This window comes from Hibiscus syriacus, unplaced genomic scaffold (genome assembly GCF_006381635.1).
Source record: "Hibiscus syriacus cultivar Baekdansim isolate YM2019G1 unplaced genomic scaffold, ASM638163v2 tig00111851_pilon, whole genome shotgun sequence".
In the NCBI taxonomy this organism is placed as follows: Eukaryota; Viridiplantae; Streptophyta; class Magnoliopsida; order Malvales; family Malvaceae; genus Hibiscus; species Hibiscus syriacus.
Genome location: NW_024063203.1, coordinates 236,246 through 257,617, shown reverse-complemented (window position 1 = coordinate 257,617; position 21,372 = coordinate 236,246). Strand labels below are relative to the sequence as shown.

The following is a 21,372-nucleotide window of genomic DNA, read 5'->3' as shown; positions in this document are numbered from 1 at the left end:
TTTTCTGTTAAAGATTAACGGTTGTTTGAGTTGGACGTTAATATGTTGATTAGTTATGGTAGTCGTTTGAGATTATTGAGATCATATTTTAGTCAGCAGATTAACAACAATTCAAATTGTCGTCAAAAATTTAACGGTAAATGATGATGAATTTGGAACATAGAGAATAATCAGACGATCATTTTATAATTTTTAATAGTCAAGGGAATTAACAAAATAATTTCATGCGTGTTTGACTTTATTGAACAGCTGAAATGGTAGAGTAAAAAACAAATATATCTAATAAATACAACATAATTAATATCTAAAACCATATATTTCATATTACTTGTTGTTAAATTTTTTATTTAAAGTATTATTTGTCCTCTAAAACATGTTTGACTTTAATGAGTTGGTATGTTTTATGGCGTATTTCCCTAAATCACCATAACCCTATATATTTCCCTGTCAAACATCGTTCATACTATATTTTTTGATCTAACACCCTTTGCAGGAAGGCGCCGCCCTCTGTACCGCGCTTTACGTAACGTGGTCGAAGGAGCAAATGTGTAAAATATCCGGGTGTTAGTTTTGTAAATATTTTTAAACGGGTGTCAAATACGTCATTAATTTCTATTATGGTGACATTTGTGTAAAAACGTCGGCATTTTTGAATTGTACACAACACACTGGACGGTTTCTAAGTTGTGAACTGGATGGGATCTTGTCACAAGTTATGAAGTGGACAGTGTGTATAGTGGTTGAGTTTATTAGTATTTTAGTGTCACAAGTTTATTTTGTATAATAATAATTTTTTATAATTTTAAAAATTATAAATTTCATATATTTAAAAAAAATATTAAATAATAATTCATTTGATTCCTCAATTGTAATTAAAAGTTTATTTTAATATTTTTTATATTCTTAAACAATTAATTTTAAAAGGCAATAATTTTTTTTAAAATATATGAAATTTATAAGTTTTTAAATTATAAATATTTATCATCATCATCTCATTTTGTAAAAGAATATTAATTATAAAACTTTTATAAAATTATTCATATTGTAAAATACTTGTCTTCAAAGTTTTTATATACTAGATTATATGTATTGTGTAATTTTAATGCAAAAATTTAAATAATTTTATTAAAAATGAATAAACATTATTATCTGTTGTTAAAAATTAAAAATTAATGAATAATAATTCATTTGATATCTCAATTGTAATTAAAAGTTTATTTTAATATTTTTTTATATTTTTAAACAATTAATTTTAAAAGGTAATATTTTTTTCAAAAATATATAAAATTTATAATTTTTAAAATTATAAAATATTTATTATTATCATCATCATCATCATTTTGTAAAAGAAATATTAGTTATAAAATTTATAAAATATTCATATTTTAAAATACTTACCCTCAAAGTTTTTCTATACTAATTATACGTATTGTGTAATTTTAATACAAAAATCAAAATAATTTTATTAAAATGAATAAATATTATTAACTGTTGTTAAAAAATAAAAATTAATGAATAATAATTCATTTAATTCCTTAATTGTAATTAAAAGTTTATTTTAATATTTTTTTATATTTTTAAACAATTAATTTTAAAAAAATTCAAAATATATGAAATTTATAATTTTTAAAATTATAAAAAATTTATTATTATAAAAAATAAATTTGTGACACTAAAATACTAATAAACTCAACTACTACACACACTGCCCACTTCATTAAAACCCTAGCCAATTCACAACCTGAAATCGAGCGGTGTGGGGTGTCTGCACATTCAAAATGCTGACGTTTTTACACAAATGTCATTATAATATAAATTAATGATGTATTTGGAATCCGTTTAAAAATATTTACAAATTTAACACTCGAGATTTTTACACATTTGGTAAGGCGCGCTTCGACCACATGGCGTAAAGCACGGTGCAGGACGCGTATCTTCCTGCAAAGGGTGTTAGATCAAAAAATATAATCTGAACGATGCCTGACAAAAAAAAATATAAGATTAAGATGATATTTTGAGAGAAACGCCATGTTTTATCCTTCAATCACTCTAAGTACTAACTCTGTTTTTAAAAAAAAAAACTTTTAACCAATAAGATTATACTACGTGAGACTTCAAGTCTAATGATGATGTAAATGTAATCTCGAATCTTTCAAGTCTTTTTTATCAAAATATTATTTTATTTAGACCTTTTAAGGTTATTTTAATTAAAATACAAATATATTCAGATTACATATTATTAGTTGATTTATTTATGTATTATAATAATTATTTTTAATCATAAATATATTTATTATATTCTTTTTACGAATATTGATTATAATATAATTTTTTGTAGTGCATTATTTCATTTTTAATAGAATTAGATAAATAAGGAATGGATTTGTATTTACAAAATGACAAAATGAAGCAAATACAAACAAAATCACGTCTTGTACTTATCTTAATCCCACACACCTCATCCTCATAAAAACCCTACACTAGTGCAATCATATATAAATAAGCCGAGCCATAATGACGTCATCAATAGAGAAAGTCCGGTTCACTCTCATGATTCATCCGGTTTGAGACCGGTAAGCCAAGGCCGTTGTCTCCGAACCGGGGGAAACCGAAGCGTACCGGACCGAGAAAGCCCGAAACCCTCCGTACTCGTAATCGGCGTCTTCCGAATCACTGATCGGGCCTTGATCGAAATTCAAAGCGTAACTCAAAGGATCGTAACGGAATTGTCCGTGCCTACCGCTTTTATTCCGGTTGAATCTCCTTATGAAAGTCTTCCACCGGGGACCGGCGACGATCTCGGACCATTCCCGGACCTTCTGGACCGCCGAAACGATTCGAGTCAATAATCCAGTACCGGACTGGAACTGGGACGACGTACTGCTTATCCGCTGCCAAAAGGCTGTGCCGACGGGGGAGTACGGGGAGCTGAAGCAAGGGAAACAGCAGCAACGAGTGTTCTTTACTAGGGAATTCGACGTCGTTTCGTCGGTTACTGCTGTGTCTACTACATCAATATGAGCTGCCGCCATCGTTGATATCGAAAACCTAAATCTCCGGCCTCTCTCCTTCTCTATATCTTGAAAACGAATTTGAAGAAAGGGGTTGACTGAACAGCGAAGGAGGAGAATTCTAATAGAGTTTTCCAGTGAATTCCAGCCATTAGATTAAAAAAATATTCGATCCCAACCGTTAATTTGAAGATTATACTTGTCATATTTGATTATAATAATAAAATATTAAATCCATTGTTTTGTGATGGGTTCCAAAGCAGGCGGGATAACCAATTCCCAGAAGTTAAGCAGTTTCTTTGGTGGTAAACCGTAAACACCATTAATGTGAAAGAAAAAAAAAGGATTTGTGCAGGCAAATAATACAAGGGTAAAATGGTCTTACTATAGGTGTTGTTTAATTGAGTCTCGACTATCAAAAGTGACGACAATCTGAGATGGATGTTAATCTACTGTCTGAGATATGATTAATTTTAATCACATAATCTTAAATGACTATTATATCTCAGACAATTGGTTAACATCCAACTCATACTATCTTAAAAAATTTAACGACAAATGATGAATTTGGAACATGATGAATAGTCGGGTGATCATTTTATAACTTTTAATAGTCGAAGGACTCAACAAAGCAACACCCTATCATCGGAGGACCATTTTTTAACTTTTGAAAATGAGGGGACTTAACAAAACAACACCCTATAGTCGAGGGATCATTTGTGTACTTTACCCATAATACAAATATCTCCTGCGTGCCATATGGCCATTTTGTTCAAATTGAATTATATTATTTTTATTTGGATTATACTTCTAAAAGATTAATATCAAAATAATTAAACAAATTTCTTCAACTTTGAAGAACAAAGTTGAAAATAACATAAATCGGTTTAATAAGAAATTTTATTTTGATCCAAGACTTTTAGCAAATGTTAGTATAATTTGTGAGTTAGTGTAACTCGTGGAGCCGATATATATTAAGGGTGTCAATTGACGCTCTAAATTCTAATTTTTTTAATTTTTATCTATATAAACTATATAATATATAGTATAAAAGAAAAAATGACACCTTTTTAGAAATGTTTTCACACGTTTCAAAAAAGAAATTAACCTCATGTTTAAAAAAAATATCTAACAATAAAAAAATAAAAATTAATTTTTCCATTTAAAAAAGTTCTTCGTATAATTTCTAGCTCCGCCCATAATTAATGTCAGAGTAAGCTAATACTAGATGCTTCTTTGATTTAACTTTCTTTCATTCATAACGTCAGTATTTAAACTTCGAACATTTATTAGAGAGAGAGAGAATTAATTTTTTTCTTTATCAATTTATAATTGCAAAGGGATAAATCTATAATTAGTAGGTGATGTTTAAGGAGAAATTAAATAAAATAATGATGTGAAATGTGTTAGAGAAACTTCAATGTAAAGGAAAGCAATTTAGTTAGGTTAGTTTTCGAATCAGCACCTAACTAAACTGTTTGACGTTCGTCTTAACTTGTGATGTGACCAAATCCATCCTCTGCCAATTAATTTTCATGTACTGCCACTGCTGGTTGGATAACGGCTTCAACAAGATATTACAAATGCTTGAAAACTGTCGTCCCAACAACCTTCTGTTCGGTCGCCCTTTTATAGCTTTTTGTTCACCCCTTTATTTCAAAACTCGGTTTTATTATTACGTCAGAATGTGACCCGAACCAGGAAACATCACTATTGTCTGATACATAGTTACATACCTGAATTCGAGTGCCGATCGAGTTACTTGACTCACTGAGTTCCTTCCACTATCACCCTCTTCGTTATTAGGAACGGAGTTAAGATCAAACATTTAAAGGCTAGTATCACGGATAGGCAGAGCCTTGGCCTCTTGATTGGAGAAATTGTGAACGTGTTGGTTAATTAAACCGTTCGAGTTGCACTTTTATCTCAATAGTCTCGATTTAATCTTAGCCCTTCTGATATCGAATATTTTCGTTGAAATCACGACTCGTATCGAGAGTCTACCACACTTTTCACGTATCGAAGTTCGAATCTCGAAAACTATAATTACTTAAGTTATACTCAGCCGCATGTGAGAGTCTTCAACACCTTGGAACCCTTTTGTTTTCAAATGGCTAGAGAACGTTGGACCATATGCTCTCATTTTTCTTCTCAAAAAAGAAAAGTAAACAACACACATTTCTCAGATCATCGTCAGTATGTGTGGGTTAATCGCCTAATTAAAGTGCTGAAATCATATGTAATCACCAAGCAACTAACTGAAGTGATAGTGTAAGGTGACAACAATTAGTAGATTAAGCACTTAAATTAATGACTTAATTAAAGGCCAAATCAAGATCTGATTTGAAGTTAGAGATTTTATTAGTTAATAGGGAGAAGGGGAGAGGAGTTTAGTGGAGAATGGCAATCAAAAGTGTGTGGATGAGAGGGAGATTTAATCAGAAAGTTTGGTGGAAGGGAAGCATGTGGGATTTGATTTCCCATTGGAAAATGCTGCTGATGTTGCAACAGATAAAGCACTAAAAGATAGTTACAAATCTCCAAACATTGATTCCTTCTTCTTTCCCAGCATGAGTTTAAATTCCACTTCTGCTCTTCACTTGGATGCATGCATATTTGGTTCATGGAAGCTAAAGCCAACATGGAGAGATCAAACCCCAAATCTGCATTCAAGGTCATCTCCTTCGTCTCATGTCTTTCGATACTCCGTTTCTTTCGTCTTCTTTCTTGCTCATTTCCGTTTAAGTTTACTTCAAAGTCAGTATATAGTTTATTTCGTCGTAGTACTATCGTTTGAGTACATGAGTTAACAATAAAATAACTTCGTTTTGTGATTTTTAGCCACTTAGGTGATTTAGTTTAAATAAAATGAATGAGTAAATATTTTTTTTATTTCGTATATGTATTATTTCTAATTTTTTATATATATCTTTTTGGCAGACAAAAGAGCAGGTGAGAGACAAAAATTCCAAAGTAATTAACGCATTTATCTTATCCGTATATTAATTTACACTGGTCTTTGTGTTTAGAAATAAAATAAGGTAAATTTATATGAACAGATTACACCAAAGCCTCCGGCCAAGGAAAATACAAGGCCACAAGAATTTAAGCTTCACACTGGACAAAGAGCTGTTAAGCGTGCCATGTTCAATTATTCCGTATGTAATTCATCGTATCATTATACGTTCAATTAATATTAACGGTGTATAATTTATCGTATCATTATATATTCAATTAATCAGGTGGCTACTAAGTTCTATCTATCGGAGGTACAGAAGAGACAAGTGGAGAAAGTGCAAAAGGTAATAAAAGAAGACTAAAAGGGTGATATATCATTCGACTAGTGTACTCATAGTTACGTTAACTCTCCCCAAAGATATGTCGCGACGTTATCGTTTTTAAACTTCAAAATTTTATTTTTATTTGGTATGAGATTAATGTATCTTATATCTTTAAAATGAGATTAATGACATTAACGAGTGGCGTGACAGATGATCGAGGACGAAGAGATCCGTTCACTAAGGAAGGAGATGGTTCCAAAAGCGCAACTCATGCCTTTTTTCGACAGGCCCTTCTTCCCTCAAAGGTATAATCATGTAACATAACAAGAAAAAAATGATATATGAAATATATAATAAATAATAATTCGAACGTGCAGATCGAACCGGCCTTTAACGATCCCGAGAGAGCCAAGTTTCCGGTCGGTGAATTCGAAATGCTGGAGCTGCATCTCCGAGAACGAGCTCTACTATTTCCAGCATGCTCACGCTTGGAACCCCATCAAATGAATCACTGTCTGAACCTAATTGACAGTGAACGCCAATGGGATTGATGGCCTACGAGCATGCATGCGTGGTGATCAATATGTGCAATATCAATGTAGGATGTTCCGTTTTATGTCACGTTTATCACATCTCTTTTGTCATTGTCTTTGTGTTTTGTCTGTTTAGACAGTGTGAGTAGCTCTATAGATATATGTAGCCAGAAAATCCTTCCCCTAGGGTTCATCGTGTAGTGTCGAATAAAGACGGATTGTATTTTACTTTTTGGGCATCAGAAACTCGGAACTTTCTTTCACTTCTTGTCTCTTCTATCCATGCTGGATTGATGGCCTACGAGCATGCATGCGGTGGGATCAATATGTGCAATATCAATGTAGGATGTTCCGTTTTATGTCACGTTTATCACATCTCTTTTGTCATTGTCTTTGTGTTTTGTCTGTTTAGACAGTGTGGAGTAGCTCTATAGATATATGTAGCCAGAAAATCCTTCCCCTAGGGTTCATCGTGTAGTGTCGAATAAAGACGGATTGTATTTTACTTTTTGGGCATCAGAAACTCGGAACTTTCTTTCACTTCTTGTCTCTTCTATCCATGCTAACCAGACAATGAATAAAGCACAAACAAACACGATTACTCGAACAAACAACTTTGTCATTTTATAGTTCAACCAGAAATTCCATGGCCGAACTAACCAACATGATTATGACCTAATAACACTAATATAACCTTTTAAAGGTAGCCTACACAAATGGTTGGTTCATCCTTCCACAAAGCAATATTATCTCAATCAGTATACCGGTAACTTCTAAAGGGAGGACAAAATGGTATTTTTCATTATTATTAATTTAAGATTAGTACAAGACAATATTTGTTCAAAGAAATTTCTCAACCTTTCAACATTAAACGCTCACACCTCTGGCATTTATGGTGCTCGAATTCGAGTCCTCAAGGAATAACAACAATTCCTTTAAAGAATTTGCATGGTAACAAATTAGCCCACAATATTTACATTGTCGAAAAATTCGGTTAATTCGGTCCGTTAAATTAGTTTTATAGTAACAAAGTAGCCCATAATATTTAAATAATTTACATTGTCCTCAAGGAATAACATATAAATAATGTATATTATATATTTAATGTTTCAGTAATTAGGTCGGTTAATTTAATTAAAACCGAAGTTTAAATACTTTTAATATATAAATAATATATATGATATATTAAATATTTAAATTTCGGTTAATTGATTGATTTCAAACTGAATTAATCAATAACCAAAGTTTAAAAAAAATTAACTGCTAACCAATCGATTAATTGAATTTTTTTATTCGATCAGTTAATTCGATTAAAACCTAACTTTAAACACCCCTCCTCTAACCATACCAAACTCAAACCCAAACCTTTTGAAGCCCAAATTTTAATAAGATAACCAATCAAATCCAAGGATTGAACAAAAGCCGAAAGAAACTCGAACCCAAAGATTGATCAAACACAAAAAGAAACTCCAGCCCTAAAATATTTCAGAAGTTAGATGGGGACATCATTATATATCATTGTTCGAATTTTCGTCTCTTAAAATAAATCATAAATTTAAAGGGTTATCATCTATATGATTCATTTACATTAGGTAAAACTAATAAGTTTTACACTAATTTATAGTCATTAGATTTAAATAAATAAATAACTTAGATTTAATTAAAATTTATAACTCATAAATAAATATTTATTTAACTCACAATATAATAATATTTTTTCTTTTTAGAATTGGGTTTAAGATTTCAACTTTATGGTCTATGATTTAGTAGTTAGGTTTTAGGGTTTAGGGTTTAAGTTTAGGATAAAAAGATATATTATTTTACTTTGAGTTAAGATATTTATTTATGGATTATAATTTTTAATTAAATTTAAAATATTTATTTATTTAAATCTAATGACTATAAATTAATGTAAAACTTATTAGTTTTGTATAATGTAAGTAGATGCTACCCAATTTTAAAATATATAACCCTAAACTCTCAACCTTTCACAGAATAGATTATATAAAATTCATCTTTCATTCTCTATTACAATTTTCCTTTAATGGTACAAAGTTGGTCCATAAGAGATCATGGGTAGTCACACTAGTTAATCATATACTTATATTATATGGCCTAAACATCCAAAGCTACTAATTAGGTTGTAACAACCACCGACCGATGCGGGTGACCCGATCCGATCTGAGGTGTCACATTAGGGCCACCGGAGTAACTCATCGTAAAAATCTCAGAAAATTTAAAACTTTTATTAAAACATGTAAAACTCATTAAATCATTTATAAATACAAAAGTAAACCTTTCCAGTATTATGAAATAAACCAACTTTTCAGACTCATATATAAAAAACAAAATACAACCTACATGCCCCTAATCACATGTACCATACTTTGCAAACAACGCCGGAAGAACTCACTTACTAATGTCGATATGTGCATTCGTACGATTCTTTTAACCTGAAAATGCGAGTAATTGAGTGAGTTTTGGGAAGCTCAGTAATACAATACTACCAGTTGATGCTACATGACATGCAGATAAATGAGAAGCCATATAATTACCTTATTGAATCAGACTTATACCGGTTTTTGGGATAATCTGGGGTTCCACTAGTAGTTCATCGAGTATAAGCCATGAAGATCTCAGTTCATAGGAAGCATTCATAGTATCACGTTTTTAGGAGATCGAATAGGATGTCTAGTATGTTCCAATCAAAACCAATGAAAATATATAAATCTTTTAAACCATAGTGAAACCCTCCAACTATATTCCATTATGCAGTTTCCCATAAATGCATCTATAAGGGCTTACTCTAAGCACACAGTAAAGGGAACCAACCTAAGGGAGCATGTTGGGGCTTCAGAGTCTACCCAAGAAAATTCTCAGGGCCAAGGGGCCTACCCAAGAAAGATCTCAGGGCTGCAAGGCCTACTCAAGAATGATCTCAGGGCCACGAGGCCTACCCAAGAAAAATCCCAAGGCCGCAGGGCGTACCAAAGAATGATCTCGGGGCCGTAGAGCCTACCCAAGAGTCATATTAGGTCCGTAAAGATTTACCAACTTGATCAGAGTTGTACCTCCATATTCCAGTCCTATCCAAAATCGGTATCTCAAAGATACAATTTGTACAGTAAGCAGAATTTCCATAAATCTATAATCATCGTTATCATATATCAATGAAAACCAATAATCATATAACAATCATAGTCCATAAGCCATCACCAGTAAGTCGGTGCATCAATAAAACAGTAAACCATAGATTTTGGTGTACCACATTTCAAACAGATAAACCAATTACGTAGTACATAGGGAACACATTAGAGGGCAAGTATTTTTCAGAGACACTTGGTAATTATCAGAATGGATAACATGAAACTGATGTCATTTGATCAAATTCCAGGAACGAAGTCATATTGAAAAGAATCAATTACTAACTGATCTAATCAGCCATTTAAAGTTGATACTTTAGAATCCCTACTATGTTTCATGTGCATCAGGAAAGTGTTCAGGAATGACCGGAGTGATTTGAGCTGATAAGGGAGAAACTAAGTTTCAGGACAATTACCATTTATATTGATCGCTCGGATTATCAAACAACTCCCAAAACTGATGCTTGTCTACTGGTCAATTCATTACCCTTCCAGGGTATTCACTCTTTAATACAATTCTTGTCCGTAGATCATCTTCAGAATCATCGCTGAATAGATTTAAGGAAACAAACAGATATTACAATGGTCTTTATTTCATTTCCACATTGCAACAACATCAGGAATTGTCGATGTAATTAATTCTTGGTTCATAACCCATAGGGATGATACACCATGTAAGTTCATCCGAGTTTCCAAACTTATCCAAATCACTTACTTAATCCTCAGTCATTGAGGTTACTTAGTTCATTTAGTAGTCACTTCTATCCTGGTTACTTTAGAGTTTTCTAGAGAAATTCGGACGTTTCTGAATTTCAATACATATTGTACTTTCGTTCAGTTCAATTTGGTATTTGTGGCTGATTTGTCTAACGAATATCCATTTCTTAATATCGAATGTCTAAGTTGAGTTGAGCTGAGTACTTCCATAATTATCATCGATCCAAACTTGAGAAGACAAACAATCATTCAAATGATATATATGCCAGGTATTGATATATCATTAGTGTTGATCGACTCACTTAAGTTGTGTTCCATAACTTTTAAGGGTAGTACAACACCCATGTTTATTTGGATTCCTTAATTAATCCAAGACATTTACTTAGTCTAGGCCATGGTATTTTGGTCATTTTGGTGCTCAATGTTATTCCAGTCATCAGAGATTGAAGATATCCAATCATTTTGGCTTATATTCCATTTCATTCCGGGTTATCTGGTCATTTTATATAGGGTATTCAATCATTTCATTATTTAATTCAAACTTATCATATATTTCAGTCTTTTCAAACAATTCTGACAAAGGAGCATCTTCGATAAATTATTCTTCACGTATTTACTCACAACTCGGAGATTTAGGATTATCAAAGTTTTTTCTGAACAAAAGTAGGATCTTAACAATTAAATCTGTAATTTATCGGGTTAGGTACGAATTCTTAGGGTACTTTTTCATTCATAGTCAACTCAAACTATTTTTACCTCTCAAGGGCATTTTTTGCAATTTCTTAACCATGTCATTTCGGTGTTAAAACTCTTAACAAATATAATTATAATCTAGAGATTCCAAGGTTAATTGCTTTCTCAGATAATCTATGAACTAGAAATGATTGCTTTATCACTTCACAGAACTTGTAATTTAATTCCAACTGTCATCAAATTTCTTATATTAGTCATCTGATTCATATTCAGTTACCTACTTTTTACCACATTCGTATCAAGTGTAAGAATTAATTAACTATCCAGATAAAACCAAACATTTTCATTCATGCATTTACCAATACCATCATGTTCCATAAAGCATGAAAAGTGATGTATTACCTCGAATTCTGTGTCATATCGATCGCTCTCGATCTTTAATTCAACTTCCAATAATTCCTCAAATATATAACAACCTCCTCCTCCTTCTTCTCTTCTTTCACCTCCACTGTTTTGAGCTAATAATCTCTGCATGTTTCTGCACTTTCTTTTTAATATATGATAACAGCTTCTCGGACTCCATTGTTCCTTCAACAATTAGTGTCTGTGCTTTGATGTCGCTCTTCACACTGTAAACAAGAGAGAGGTGAGAATCAATGGGACGTCACCAAACAATATTATTTGGAGATGTTGGTGGGAATTGTTGAGGATGGCTCACCCACTACACATTTTTACTTGACACTTCACAAATACTACAGCTTTCACTTTTTTAATCATGTTAAAATAACTTCTAGAAACATCATCTATGGAACTATGCCATCATGGTTAGATTCGATATAGTTTTAATTGATTCGAGCTTAATCTGAGTATTCTATTTTTTTACATGTCACTCAACTCGAATTTAAAAAAAAAATCTATGGATTGAAGGTTATATTGTTACTGTTTAAATATTTAAGATGTTGTAGGCTAAATTTTAAAATAAATTGAGGTTGCACAAATCAAACGACTCTAGTAATTAAAGGATTATTGTTATCCTTGAGGTTTTGTGTTCAAAAATCGTGTTTGCAGGAGTATAAGCGTTAATTGTTAAATGATTAAGAATTTTTGAACATGTATTCACTTCAGATTTATAAAAAAAATGTTATAGGTTCGATTTTTTTAAACAATGTCACATTTCCTATGATTAAGATTAGAACCATACTAATTTATAAAGTTATAATTATAATAACGAGTAATGCATTTATATGATTATGGTTGTAAAAATTAATTCAATCGGGTTTAGATTTAATTAAATATAAAATATGTAAACGTAATTTAAAATTCTTGTTTATTATATTTAAAGTATGGGTAAATTATGAATTTAATACTTAAACTATCAGTTTTGGTCTATTTTAGCACCTAAACTTTTATTTTTTTAAAAATCATACCTAATATTTAGTTTTTGTTTGATTTTAGTACTCCGCTGTAAAAAATTAATATGTTTAGTATCTAAATTATTAGTTTCGGTCCGTTTTAGTGTATGATTTAAAAAAAGTGAAAAGTTAAATACTAAAAAAGATTAAAATTGATAGTTTAGATACTAAAATCATAATTGTCAAGCTAAGATCATGTTTGGATATATAAATACCCAAATCTGATTAACTCCTTCGATTAGATCTTTGTCCAAGTTCAACCACGCGTACTAACAGCTGCGGATTTTTCTCAGGCAAGTTTGATCACTTTCTCTTTCTGTTTAGATTTAATTTCTCAATTAATTTTCTTCTAATTTTGATTCGAAAGTTTGTTAGAATCTTTTGAATCTTCAAATTCGTTGCGTGGTTCCATCTGATCTGAGTATTGGAAGCGTCGTAAGTTCGTTAGTGTTCGTCGATCTACATTTTTTCCCGAATTGATTTCATGTTGCAATAGATCGGATTTAGACTTGTTATACGCTGATTTCGTCCAATCCAGACCTGTTTGATTTGCAATTGTTCCTCGAACGAACTTATGTTGCTCCCGAATTCTGGCCTTCGGATCTGCTCTGATCTTGAATTTTCAGATTAAATCGATGGTCATCGGAATTTGATGTGGATATTGGTGTTTTTGGCAGAAGTGAAAAAATGGGGCTGTCTTTCACAAAGCTATTCAGCCGGCTTTTTGCCAAAAGGGAGATGCGTATACTGATGGTTGGTCTTGATGCTGCTGGTAAAACCACCATTCTTTACAAGCTGAAGTTGGGAGAAATTGTTACTACCATTCCCACCATCGGTAGGTCGTTTTTTTTTTGCCTTTTATATTTTATTTTATTTTTTAACCTGACGAATTTTGTTTCAAAGAAGGATTTGACTAACTATTATATATTATAATCGTGTAGGTTTCAATGTTGAGACCGTTGAATACAAGAACATCAGCTTCACTGTTTGGGATGTTGGTGGCCAGGACAAGGTAATATGGTTTTGTTTTTTTTTCAAAAATGTTAATATTAATTGCAAAGTTTGGAAATAATATTATTTATGGCAGAGAATGGTTGATTATATGGGTGGGATTTTTATTGTCTTGCATATTCAGTCACCAATTAAGTATCTTGATAACATCAATGTATGTGCAGTTCTGTTAAAGGAGAGAACACATTACTATATGAGTTGGGGATAATTAGGATGGTCATGAATCATGATTGAACCTTATGTTTTTAGTTTAACTTGGATCTTGTTAGATTTGTTGGAACGATGAAATACTTTTTTATCGGTTGTTTTATTTGTCTTAATTATTTAGCTGAACTATTTGCTTTATTTTTCTACATAGATCCGACCATTGTGGAGACATTATTTCCAAAACACGCAAGGACTTATCTTTGTGGTTGATAGCAATGATCGTGACCGTGTGGTTGAAGCTAGAGATGAGTTGCACAGGATGTTGAATGAGGTACTTGAACTTGAGATTCTTGTTTCTGGTGTTATGATTCCAATGATCACAAATCTAACTTATGATTTGGCAGGATGAGTTGAGGGATGCTGTGCTGTTAGTATTCGCTAACAAGCAAGATCTTCCAAATGCAATGAATGCAGCTGAGATCACCGACAAACTTGGCCTTCATTCCCTCCGCCAGCGCCACTGGTGATACGAACTATTCTTTTCACTCTGTGTGTGTTTGTGTTGTTCCATTCTTTTGTGGATCTTTACATTTTTTCCACATAATATGTTTTCGCAGGTATATCCAGAGCACATGCGCCACATCTGGTGAAGGACTGTACGAAGGACTGGATTGGCTCTCAAACAACATTGCAAACAAGGTAAGCTCATGCAGATGCCTCTGATTGTAGTCTTTGAACTTCTTCTGCTTCTCATACTTTCTATTCACTTATTCTGATATTTTACACACAATTGCAGGCTTAGATGACCTTTCTATCTCACTAATGCCGGCCCCTTTTGGAACTATCGATGTTTCCACCTCCGTTAAAATGTTTTAGTTTTCCATGTTCCTTGTTTCTTGCAAACATTGTCATTCGTTACCTCGGTAGTATAAGAATAATTGATAAATTTTCAGCTTCTCTCATGTTTCTTATCTTGATAGTTGGAAAAAAGATACATTTGTTCGTTTTTAGATTGCATTTGTTTAAGGTTGAGATAAAAATTCATTTCTGCATAATTCATATTACTAATTAGAAAATTGAGATATCATTGGTTGAATGAAGCCTTGAAATGGTCAAGACGGCAATCCCCCAAGCGTAATGGGTAGGCAGCTTTCTTATAGTTACCCCAAGTGAATGGCTTGAAGAGGCTTGGATTTGCTGGTGAGACCAATTCCGATAGAGGGGGATGGTTGTGTCGAGAGGAGGCGCTCCAAAGTACATGATCAACAGTCTTGAAATCCGAGATGAGTTTGCCATTGCCCTATGTCTCACGCTCGTAATTCTTCCATTTATTAAAACCTCACACTCACGTCAGGCATATCGAGCAAGTCAAAATCATGTCATATAATCAGGCTTTTAAAGCAGTAAATGGATTCATCCGCAAGACATCACCGATGATGACACAGAATTGGTAGGGATCGGGGGGACTGGGTTACAAAACCCATCAGGCAAAGAGATTTGGAGGCTGTCGACATCGTTGGATCGGAAAATGGTGAGGATTTGAGGGTCGGAATGCTCACCGAATCCAACTTCATCGTCGTCGTCTTTGCATGGTTTTGAAGTCTTGAGAGGAGGATAATGGTTCAACCTTAGGACGGAGTCGTTTTGGACGTCTTTGATTAGTTTACTGAAGACGTCCTGTTATGGACTCGTAGACCTTCGCAGCACCACTGCTCAAAACCAACCAATAAATTGTGAAATAATATTTAGAATTCGAGTTGGGAATGTAATCAGACATGATTAGGAATGGATATGGGTTATGATTAGGAATGGATATGGGTCGGGTAGAATTTTTAGTAAATTTTAGAACTTTTTTCTCAACCGCCACTTGATTCAATTCGAGTTAAGAGAGACTTCACTTGACTCATAATCTCACCTAATTTTTGGAGTAAACATATGTACCCGACTTGACATTAAAATATGTATATAAGATTTAAGTAAAATATGCTCCTAATTGAAAAGGAGTATAGAGATGTATTATTGTAATTGTCTCTCTATATATATAATAGATAATTATATTATTTTTTGAATCGAATCAATATCTTTAACTCTAAAATTAAATCGAATTCAAAATAAATTTTCAAAAAAATAATAATCTCTCTTTATAAGATTAAACTGAATCAAAATTTATTGAATTTGAATGATACAATAAAAGTTTAAATTAATTATAACTTCGTTATATTCTTAATTTTTTTAGTTTGTAGTTTATGACAAATTATTTTTAAACTTGATTTCTATACTTGGTAAAAAATTTATATCAAATTTTCAGTTGGCATTAATTTTAAGTTCCATCTCTTATAAATCCTTTATTTTTTTCTCTTATAAATAATAATAATAATATTAGTAGCAAATAAAAAAATAAGTGTACCTGCAATTTTGAGGTTCATGGGAGATGGATTTGGATGTTTCAACAAGGGAGGAAGGATGGGTGGGGAGAAGAAGATACTCAAGCTCACACTAAATCATTTTCTGTGAATCACATTTCCTTTTATCCATAACTGCCATCTCTTTTGGTGTCATGATTTTGATTTTGTTGGTTGAGAAGTGTGCGTCATACTTATTAAGGCAGCATGAAAACTTATTGTCATTTTAGTTTGTAAGCCTCATGCCGAGTGTTCGGTTTAAACATCAAATTCATTTAAAGGAATTGATGCAGGAGGCTCCATCTAGTTTGTGTAAAGGAACAAGAAGCTTATCTGGAAGTCATCCTCACTTACCATGACTTTAACTGATGTGCAGTCAGGGAGGGCACTTCAATGGAATGATCTTTCACCGTGTTATAAAGCACTGTCATTCATGCCGCGATAGCAATAAGCTGGGAGCTGCAGAGGACTGGACTTTGAAAGGAAAACATTATAGCCAACTCGATACCAGGTTAGTACATCGGTGATTAAACTAATTTGGACCCCTTACTAATCCTCCACTGATTTACCATCCTGTCAACAGGCAAGCATTTGCTATTTATTGTAACTTAAAATTCTGACGTTCAACCAGTGTGAAGCATGAAGCATTCATGCTTGGAACTTCTAAGACAAAGCATGAAAACGGTGCATTTGAGCTTTTCATCACAACTGCACCAATCCCAGATCTAAACGAGAAGCTTACCGTCTTCGGGAAGGTCGTTAAGGGAGAGGATATTGTTCAGGTAACAAGCATCATTAATCAGTACTCATGATTGGGCACATTGAACATGTTTTGCCATTATCCTACCTAAAAGTTGCACTTAGATTATATTAATTGTGTTCTGCAATAACTTGAACAGGAAATCGAAGAATTGGATACGGACGAGCATTATCGGCCTAAATCTTCTGCAGCCATCCGCCGTGTGACTCTGAAACAAAGCATCTAAAACCAAACACACAAAGAAGTTTTCCTGCATTGCATGTTCTGTAATTCCAAACTAAAAACCTCCATCAGCAAGATTTGGTAACTTTTTCGAACTTCATCTCTTACTGTCTGATCCATCGGTCCACCGGTCGAAGCTCCTCGGGACTTGTCTGATCCATTTTTGGTTATCCTTTTTTCACCATCATACAATAAATTTCACTTCTTTTCTTGGCATTTGTTTCCAAGTCTGTTTTGGTATGCCAAAGGGCATCGTATTTGTATACTCAAGTGGATATGTTCAATTAAGAAATTGGGAATAAATTTATTTGGATAACAACATATATAAAACCTAACATAAAAATAAACGCAACACATTTTCTTTCTTTTTTTAAATATAAAATTTAATACAGACGTCAGTTAAAAATATTTAAGTATTAAAACAATTTCACATTTCAACTTTTGTTTCAATCGATTTGAATTCCATCAAACAATGACTACAGTTATTGTCTAATTTAATTTAATTTAATTTAATTTAATTTATATAGTCATATTATAATGGTCCCTAATCCCCATTGATTGTTTGAGAAATTTGACATTTGGGATCTAATTAGCTTGCAAATATTATATTAATGTGTGTTTATATGTATACATTGTTAACGGGACAAGCATGGCTTTATTTTATTTTATTTTGATTGAAAGCATGGTTTTATGTATAATATAGTTCCATGGTAACCGGCAGTCCGAGTGGTGGTAGAGATATATCAATCAGTTTAGGTACGTGTAACCAAATGCTTAAGTAATCATTAAGATAAATTAACTTAACCTTTGTCCTCTCTATGTCTAATAAACCGGACCTGAATGACTTCTTTGGAGTTGACTTTGCCTTCTTTTTCTGGGTACGTATACCCAAACAGACCGGCGATACGTTTAGGTAATTCGCAATCTAAATATAATTAATTATGTATTACTCCTTGCAACGACACTGAAAATAAATATTTTACGAACATGAATATTATTTTTATTTTTTAAATGATTTAAGTTTTAACTCAAATATTTTTCATGAAATTAATACTCACTTCTTAATATATATATATATATATGGTAAGATGTACAGCTTAACTATTTTTAAATTTTCAAGACATCTTTCCTTTTTGATTTAAGGTCAATGTTTTTGTGTGTTCGAAATTAGGGATGGCAAAAAAACCCGAACCCGATGGGGAAAATCGAAAACCGAATTAAACGGGGACGGGAAAAAACTGTTTATGCTAAACGGGAATGGGGATGAGTTTGGTAATCCCCGCCCCGATTACCAGTCCCGATAAATATTAAAAATAATTATTTTATATATATATAATATTAATAAATTTAATTTAAATTTAAATAATATATATATATATAATATTTATATATTTAATTTAAATATATATATACCCGGCCCGATATCTGTTTATACTAAACGGGGATACCCGTTTATGCTAAACGGGGATACCCGTTTATGCTAAACGGGGATACCCGTTTCCCCACAATTTTCCCCGATTACCCGATGTGGATCCCCGTTTAAATCCCTGCGGTTTTTAAGCGGGGACGGGTGCAGTTTTTTAAACGGAGTTGGAGACGGGAGACCAATACCCGGCCCGAACCTGACCCGTTGCCATCCCTATTCAAAATGTAACATTCTCCCTCATTTAATCTTGTGATGAGAGTGTTATTATGAGATATTGTCACAATTGTCCATCATACCTACTACACCCATTAGGACGTTAAAAAGGAAATTAAACAGTCAAAAATCACTTTGATATCACTTATTACGGGTCATTACCTGCCTTCCAAAAGATTTTTAAACTCTAAATTTTATATCTTAAGTCATAAATTTAAAATAAAACCCATGATAATATTATACTTTGCTTATAAAATATTTTTTTGACCACCATTACATGAAATACTTTTTTATAGTTAATATTATATGAGTTCATAATACAAATGGATGCCACAAATTATAAATTTATATGGAATAAGATATCATGTCTTTGTGTCAACTAATTTAACGTATGGACGTGGCAACAACTCTTGAACCTTTATTTTTCATTCAAAACCCACAAATTAATGACATAAATGTGATTTATATAAACTTTCTTATAAAGAAGCAGATCTTCCCAACATCTCTTGAGTGAAAAAAATGGAGTTATGGTGGAAGAATTTATATCAGAAATCTGGGAAATTCCTCATTTCTCCCACCATGAAACAATCCTTTCACTTGCTCGCCATCCTCCTCCTCAGCCTTTGGCTCCCACTTGCATTCCTCCTCGTCGCCAGGCTCTCTTTCGTCAATTACGTCTTAAACGCCACCGTGTCGGACCCTTCGACGCCTTCTTTCCTCTGGTCTTTCTACTTCTACACCAATCCAGCTCTTATCTACCTACTCATCACGTCCGTCAGCATCGCCGCTCTCGCGCATGGCTTGACTGGGAAACTCAGCTTCGTAACCGAGTCAACGGATACCACCACTCATCGTCGGCGGCTCCGTTTGTACATTGCTTGGATTGTTTTATGCGTCGTGCAAGTCTCCGTCGGACTGGGGATCGAAGGAAGCGTGGCGGTAGGAGTCGACGGTGCCGGTTTCGGCGTGAAAAGGAGTTTTTTTAGTAGAATGATTTTCTTCTTGGGTTTGCATGAGATCATTCTTGTTTGGTTCAGAACGGTGGTGAAACCGGTGGCGGATGACTCGATCTTCGGATGTGTTAGTGAAGAGAGGTGGGTTTATAGGACCGCAATCGCGGTGGCGGCGGGTACGTTGTGGTGGTGGAAGCTGAGGGATGAAGTTGAGTCATTGGTGGTTGTGGTGGAAGCTAAGAAGGAGCTGTCGATGGACATTGAAATGGCCGATTTTCTGGGTTGGTGGATATATTACCTGACCGTCACAATCGGCATGGTTAGGGTTGCTAAAGCTCTCCTTTGGCTAGGGTTTGTCTTGCTTTGTAGACGGGATCATGTTGATGAAACAATCAGCGAGGAAGAAGATGAAGACAAGGTATAAAATGAGTTGTAGATACTGAAATTTGATTCCAATTCGAGATAAACGTTGTTGAGTCAACGCGGGATTTCCTTTATTGTGAAGAAGAAAGATGGCAAATCTCGTAATTGTTAATTTCAACTTGTAGATTTGTAAAATAAATATACAATAATTGTTTTTTTATTTCCTCTTTATTTTTTTATATAGTACTCATATCATGGGATATATTCCCCGAAGCTAATTAAAATATTCTCTATTAAAAGATAAATAAAATATTCTAATTATTCTTAAATCACGAAATGTATATATTAAACCTATACCCCAAAAAATCATAAGAATAATAACGTTCGCATCTTATTAGGTCTTTAAATATAAAAGGAATACGTTATACATTTTATCGACGAGAGAACAATAACTCATATTAAGGATATTAGTAAATATTTGTCAAACACTATGTATTAAGTCTAGGCATGTAAATGAACCAAATGAACACGAATTCTCGTTCGTTTAACTTTAATCGAATAAACGAATGAAATTTTCTTTATGTTCGTTCATTAAGAAATTTAGCTTGTTTGTGTTCGTTCGTTTAAATGATAAATGAACGCAAATGAACAAATGTAAACGAATGAACATAAACAAAAACGAACATAAAATTAATTGGGTTTATATTTAAGAAGAGTTTTTTCCCCAAAAATTTTATGATTTATATTTTCTTTAATCGATTTTAGTACTTTTTATTTGGGTTTAAAATTAATTGAGTTTAAAATTATTAATGGGTTTAAGGTTAAAATTTTATCAAGTCTTTATATTTCAAACGGGTTTGGAGAACATAAATGAACGGATTATCGAACGTTCACAACGTAAATGAACAAACGAGTCTTTCGTTCGTGTTCATTCATTTAATTAAGTGAATATAAAATATTGTTTATGTTCATTCGTTTAATAAATAAATGAACTTCCCGTCAAATGGTTTATGAACGGTTCGTTAAACGCTCTGTTCGGTTCGTTTACAGGCCCACTCAAGTCCATGTAGCCTTTGTATAATTGA

General features: G+C 32.9%; 5 protein-coding genes across 6 annotated transcripts; 4 read left to right on the top strand and 1 right to left on the bottom strand.

Annotated features, from left to right (window-relative positions):
* Positions 1-2,432: 2,432 nt before the first annotated feature.
* Positions 2,433-3,127, bottom strand: LOC120172450. The gene has a single exon (XM_039179904.1). The coding sequence runs from the start codon at positions 3,030-3,032 to the stop codon at positions 2,556-2,558; it is 477 nt and encodes a 158-aa protein (XP_039035835.1). The 5' UTR covers positions 3,033-3,127; the 3' UTR covers positions 2,433-2,555.
* A 2,489-nt stretch (positions 3,128-5,616) lies between these two features.
* On the top strand, positions 5,617-7,053 carry LOC120172416 (protein TPX2). Of its 2 annotated transcripts, XM_039179872.1 has the most exons (6): positions 5,617-5,685; positions 5,952-5,984; positions 6,071-6,169; positions 6,254-6,313; positions 6,503-6,597; positions 6,670-7,053. In XM_039179872.1, the coding sequence occupies exons 1-6, from the start codon at positions 5,620-5,622 to the stop codon at positions 6,797-6,799; spliced, it is 483 nt and encodes a 160-aa protein (XP_039035803.1). In that variant the 5' UTR covers positions 5,617-5,619; the 3' UTR covers positions 6,800-7,053. The 2 variants fall into 2 exon arrangements, with proteins under 2 accessions (XP_039035803.1, XP_039035804.1); XM_039179873.1 differs by lacking the exon at positions 5,952-5,984 and having other exon boundaries at positions 5,632-5,685.
* Positions 7,054-12,977: 5,924 nt separating this feature from the next.
* Positions 12,978-14,963, top strand: LOC120172415 (ADP-ribosylation factor-like). Its single transcript, XM_039179871.1, has 7 exons — positions 12,978-13,083; positions 13,468-13,625; positions 13,732-13,802; positions 14,160-14,279; positions 14,353-14,471; positions 14,566-14,647; positions 14,745-14,963. Exons 2-7 carry the CDS (start codon positions 13,478-13,480, stop codon positions 14,748-14,750), a joined length of 546 nt encoding a protein of 181 aa, XP_039035802.1. The 5' UTR covers positions 12,978-13,083; positions 13,468-13,477; the 3' UTR covers positions 14,751-14,963.
* Positions 14,964-16,718: 1,755 nt separating this feature from the next.
* LOC120172518 (peptidyl-prolyl cis-trans isomerase CYP21-3, mitochondrial-like) lies at positions 16,719-17,388 on the top strand. The gene is made up of 3 exons (XM_039179965.1): positions 16,719-16,861; positions 16,982-17,132; positions 17,250-17,388. The coding sequence occupies exons 1-3, from the start codon at positions 16,719-16,721 to the stop codon at positions 17,334-17,336; spliced, it is 381 nt and encodes a 126-aa protein (XP_039035896.1). The 3' UTR covers positions 17,337-17,388.
* Positions 17,389-19,482: 2,094 nt separating this feature from the next.
* Positions 19,483-20,348, top strand: LOC120172517. The gene has a single exon (XM_039179964.1). The coding sequence runs from the start codon at positions 19,491-19,493 to the stop codon at positions 20,346-20,348; it is 858 nt and encodes a 285-aa protein (XP_039035895.1). The 5' UTR covers positions 19,483-19,490.
* The last annotated feature ends 1,024 nt before the right edge of the window (positions 20,349-21,372 follow it).

Coding starts and splice junctions, on each gene's coding strand:
- LOC120172450 (XM_039179904.1), bottom strand. CDS start 3,032: ATGGCGGCAGCTCATATTGATGTAGTAGACACAGCAGTAACCGACGAA.
- LOC120172416 (XM_039179872.1), top strand. CDS start 5,620: ATGCATATTTGGTTCATGGAAGCTAAAGCCAACATGGAGAGATCAAAC. Junction 5,686..5,951: donor ACCCCAAATCTGCATTCAAG/GTCATCTCCTTC, acceptor TCTTTTTGGCAG/ACAAAAGAGCAGGTGAGAGA. Junction 6,314..6,502: donor AAGTGGAGAAAGTGCAAAAG/GTAATAAAAGAA, acceptor GTGGCGTGACAG/ATGATCGAGGACGAAGAGAT.
- LOC120172415 (XM_039179871.1), top strand. CDS start 13,478: ATGGGGCTGTCTTTCACAAAGCTATTCAGCCGGCTTTTTGCCAAAAGG. Junction 13,626..13,731: donor TACTACCATTCCCACCATCG/GTAGGTCGTTTT, acceptor ATAATCGTGTAG/GTTTCAATGTTGAGACCGTT. Junction 14,472..14,565: donor TCCCTCCGCCAGCGCCACTG/GTGATACGAACT, acceptor ATGTTTTCGCAG/GTATATCCAGAGCACATGCG.
- LOC120172518 (XM_039179965.1), top strand. CDS start 16,719: ATGTGCAGTCAGGGAGGGCACTTCAATGGAATGATCTTTCACCGTGTT. Junction 16,862..16,981: donor TATAGCCAACTCGATACCAG/GTTAGTACATCG, acceptor ACGTTCAACCAG/TGTGAAGCATGAAGCATTCA. Junction 17,133..17,249: donor AGGGAGAGGATATTGTTCAG/GTAACAAGCATC, acceptor TAACTTGAACAG/GAAATCGAAGAATTGGATAC.
- LOC120172517 (XM_039179964.1), top strand. CDS start 19,491: ATGGAGTTATGGTGGAAGAATTTATATCAGAAATCTGGGAAATTCCTC.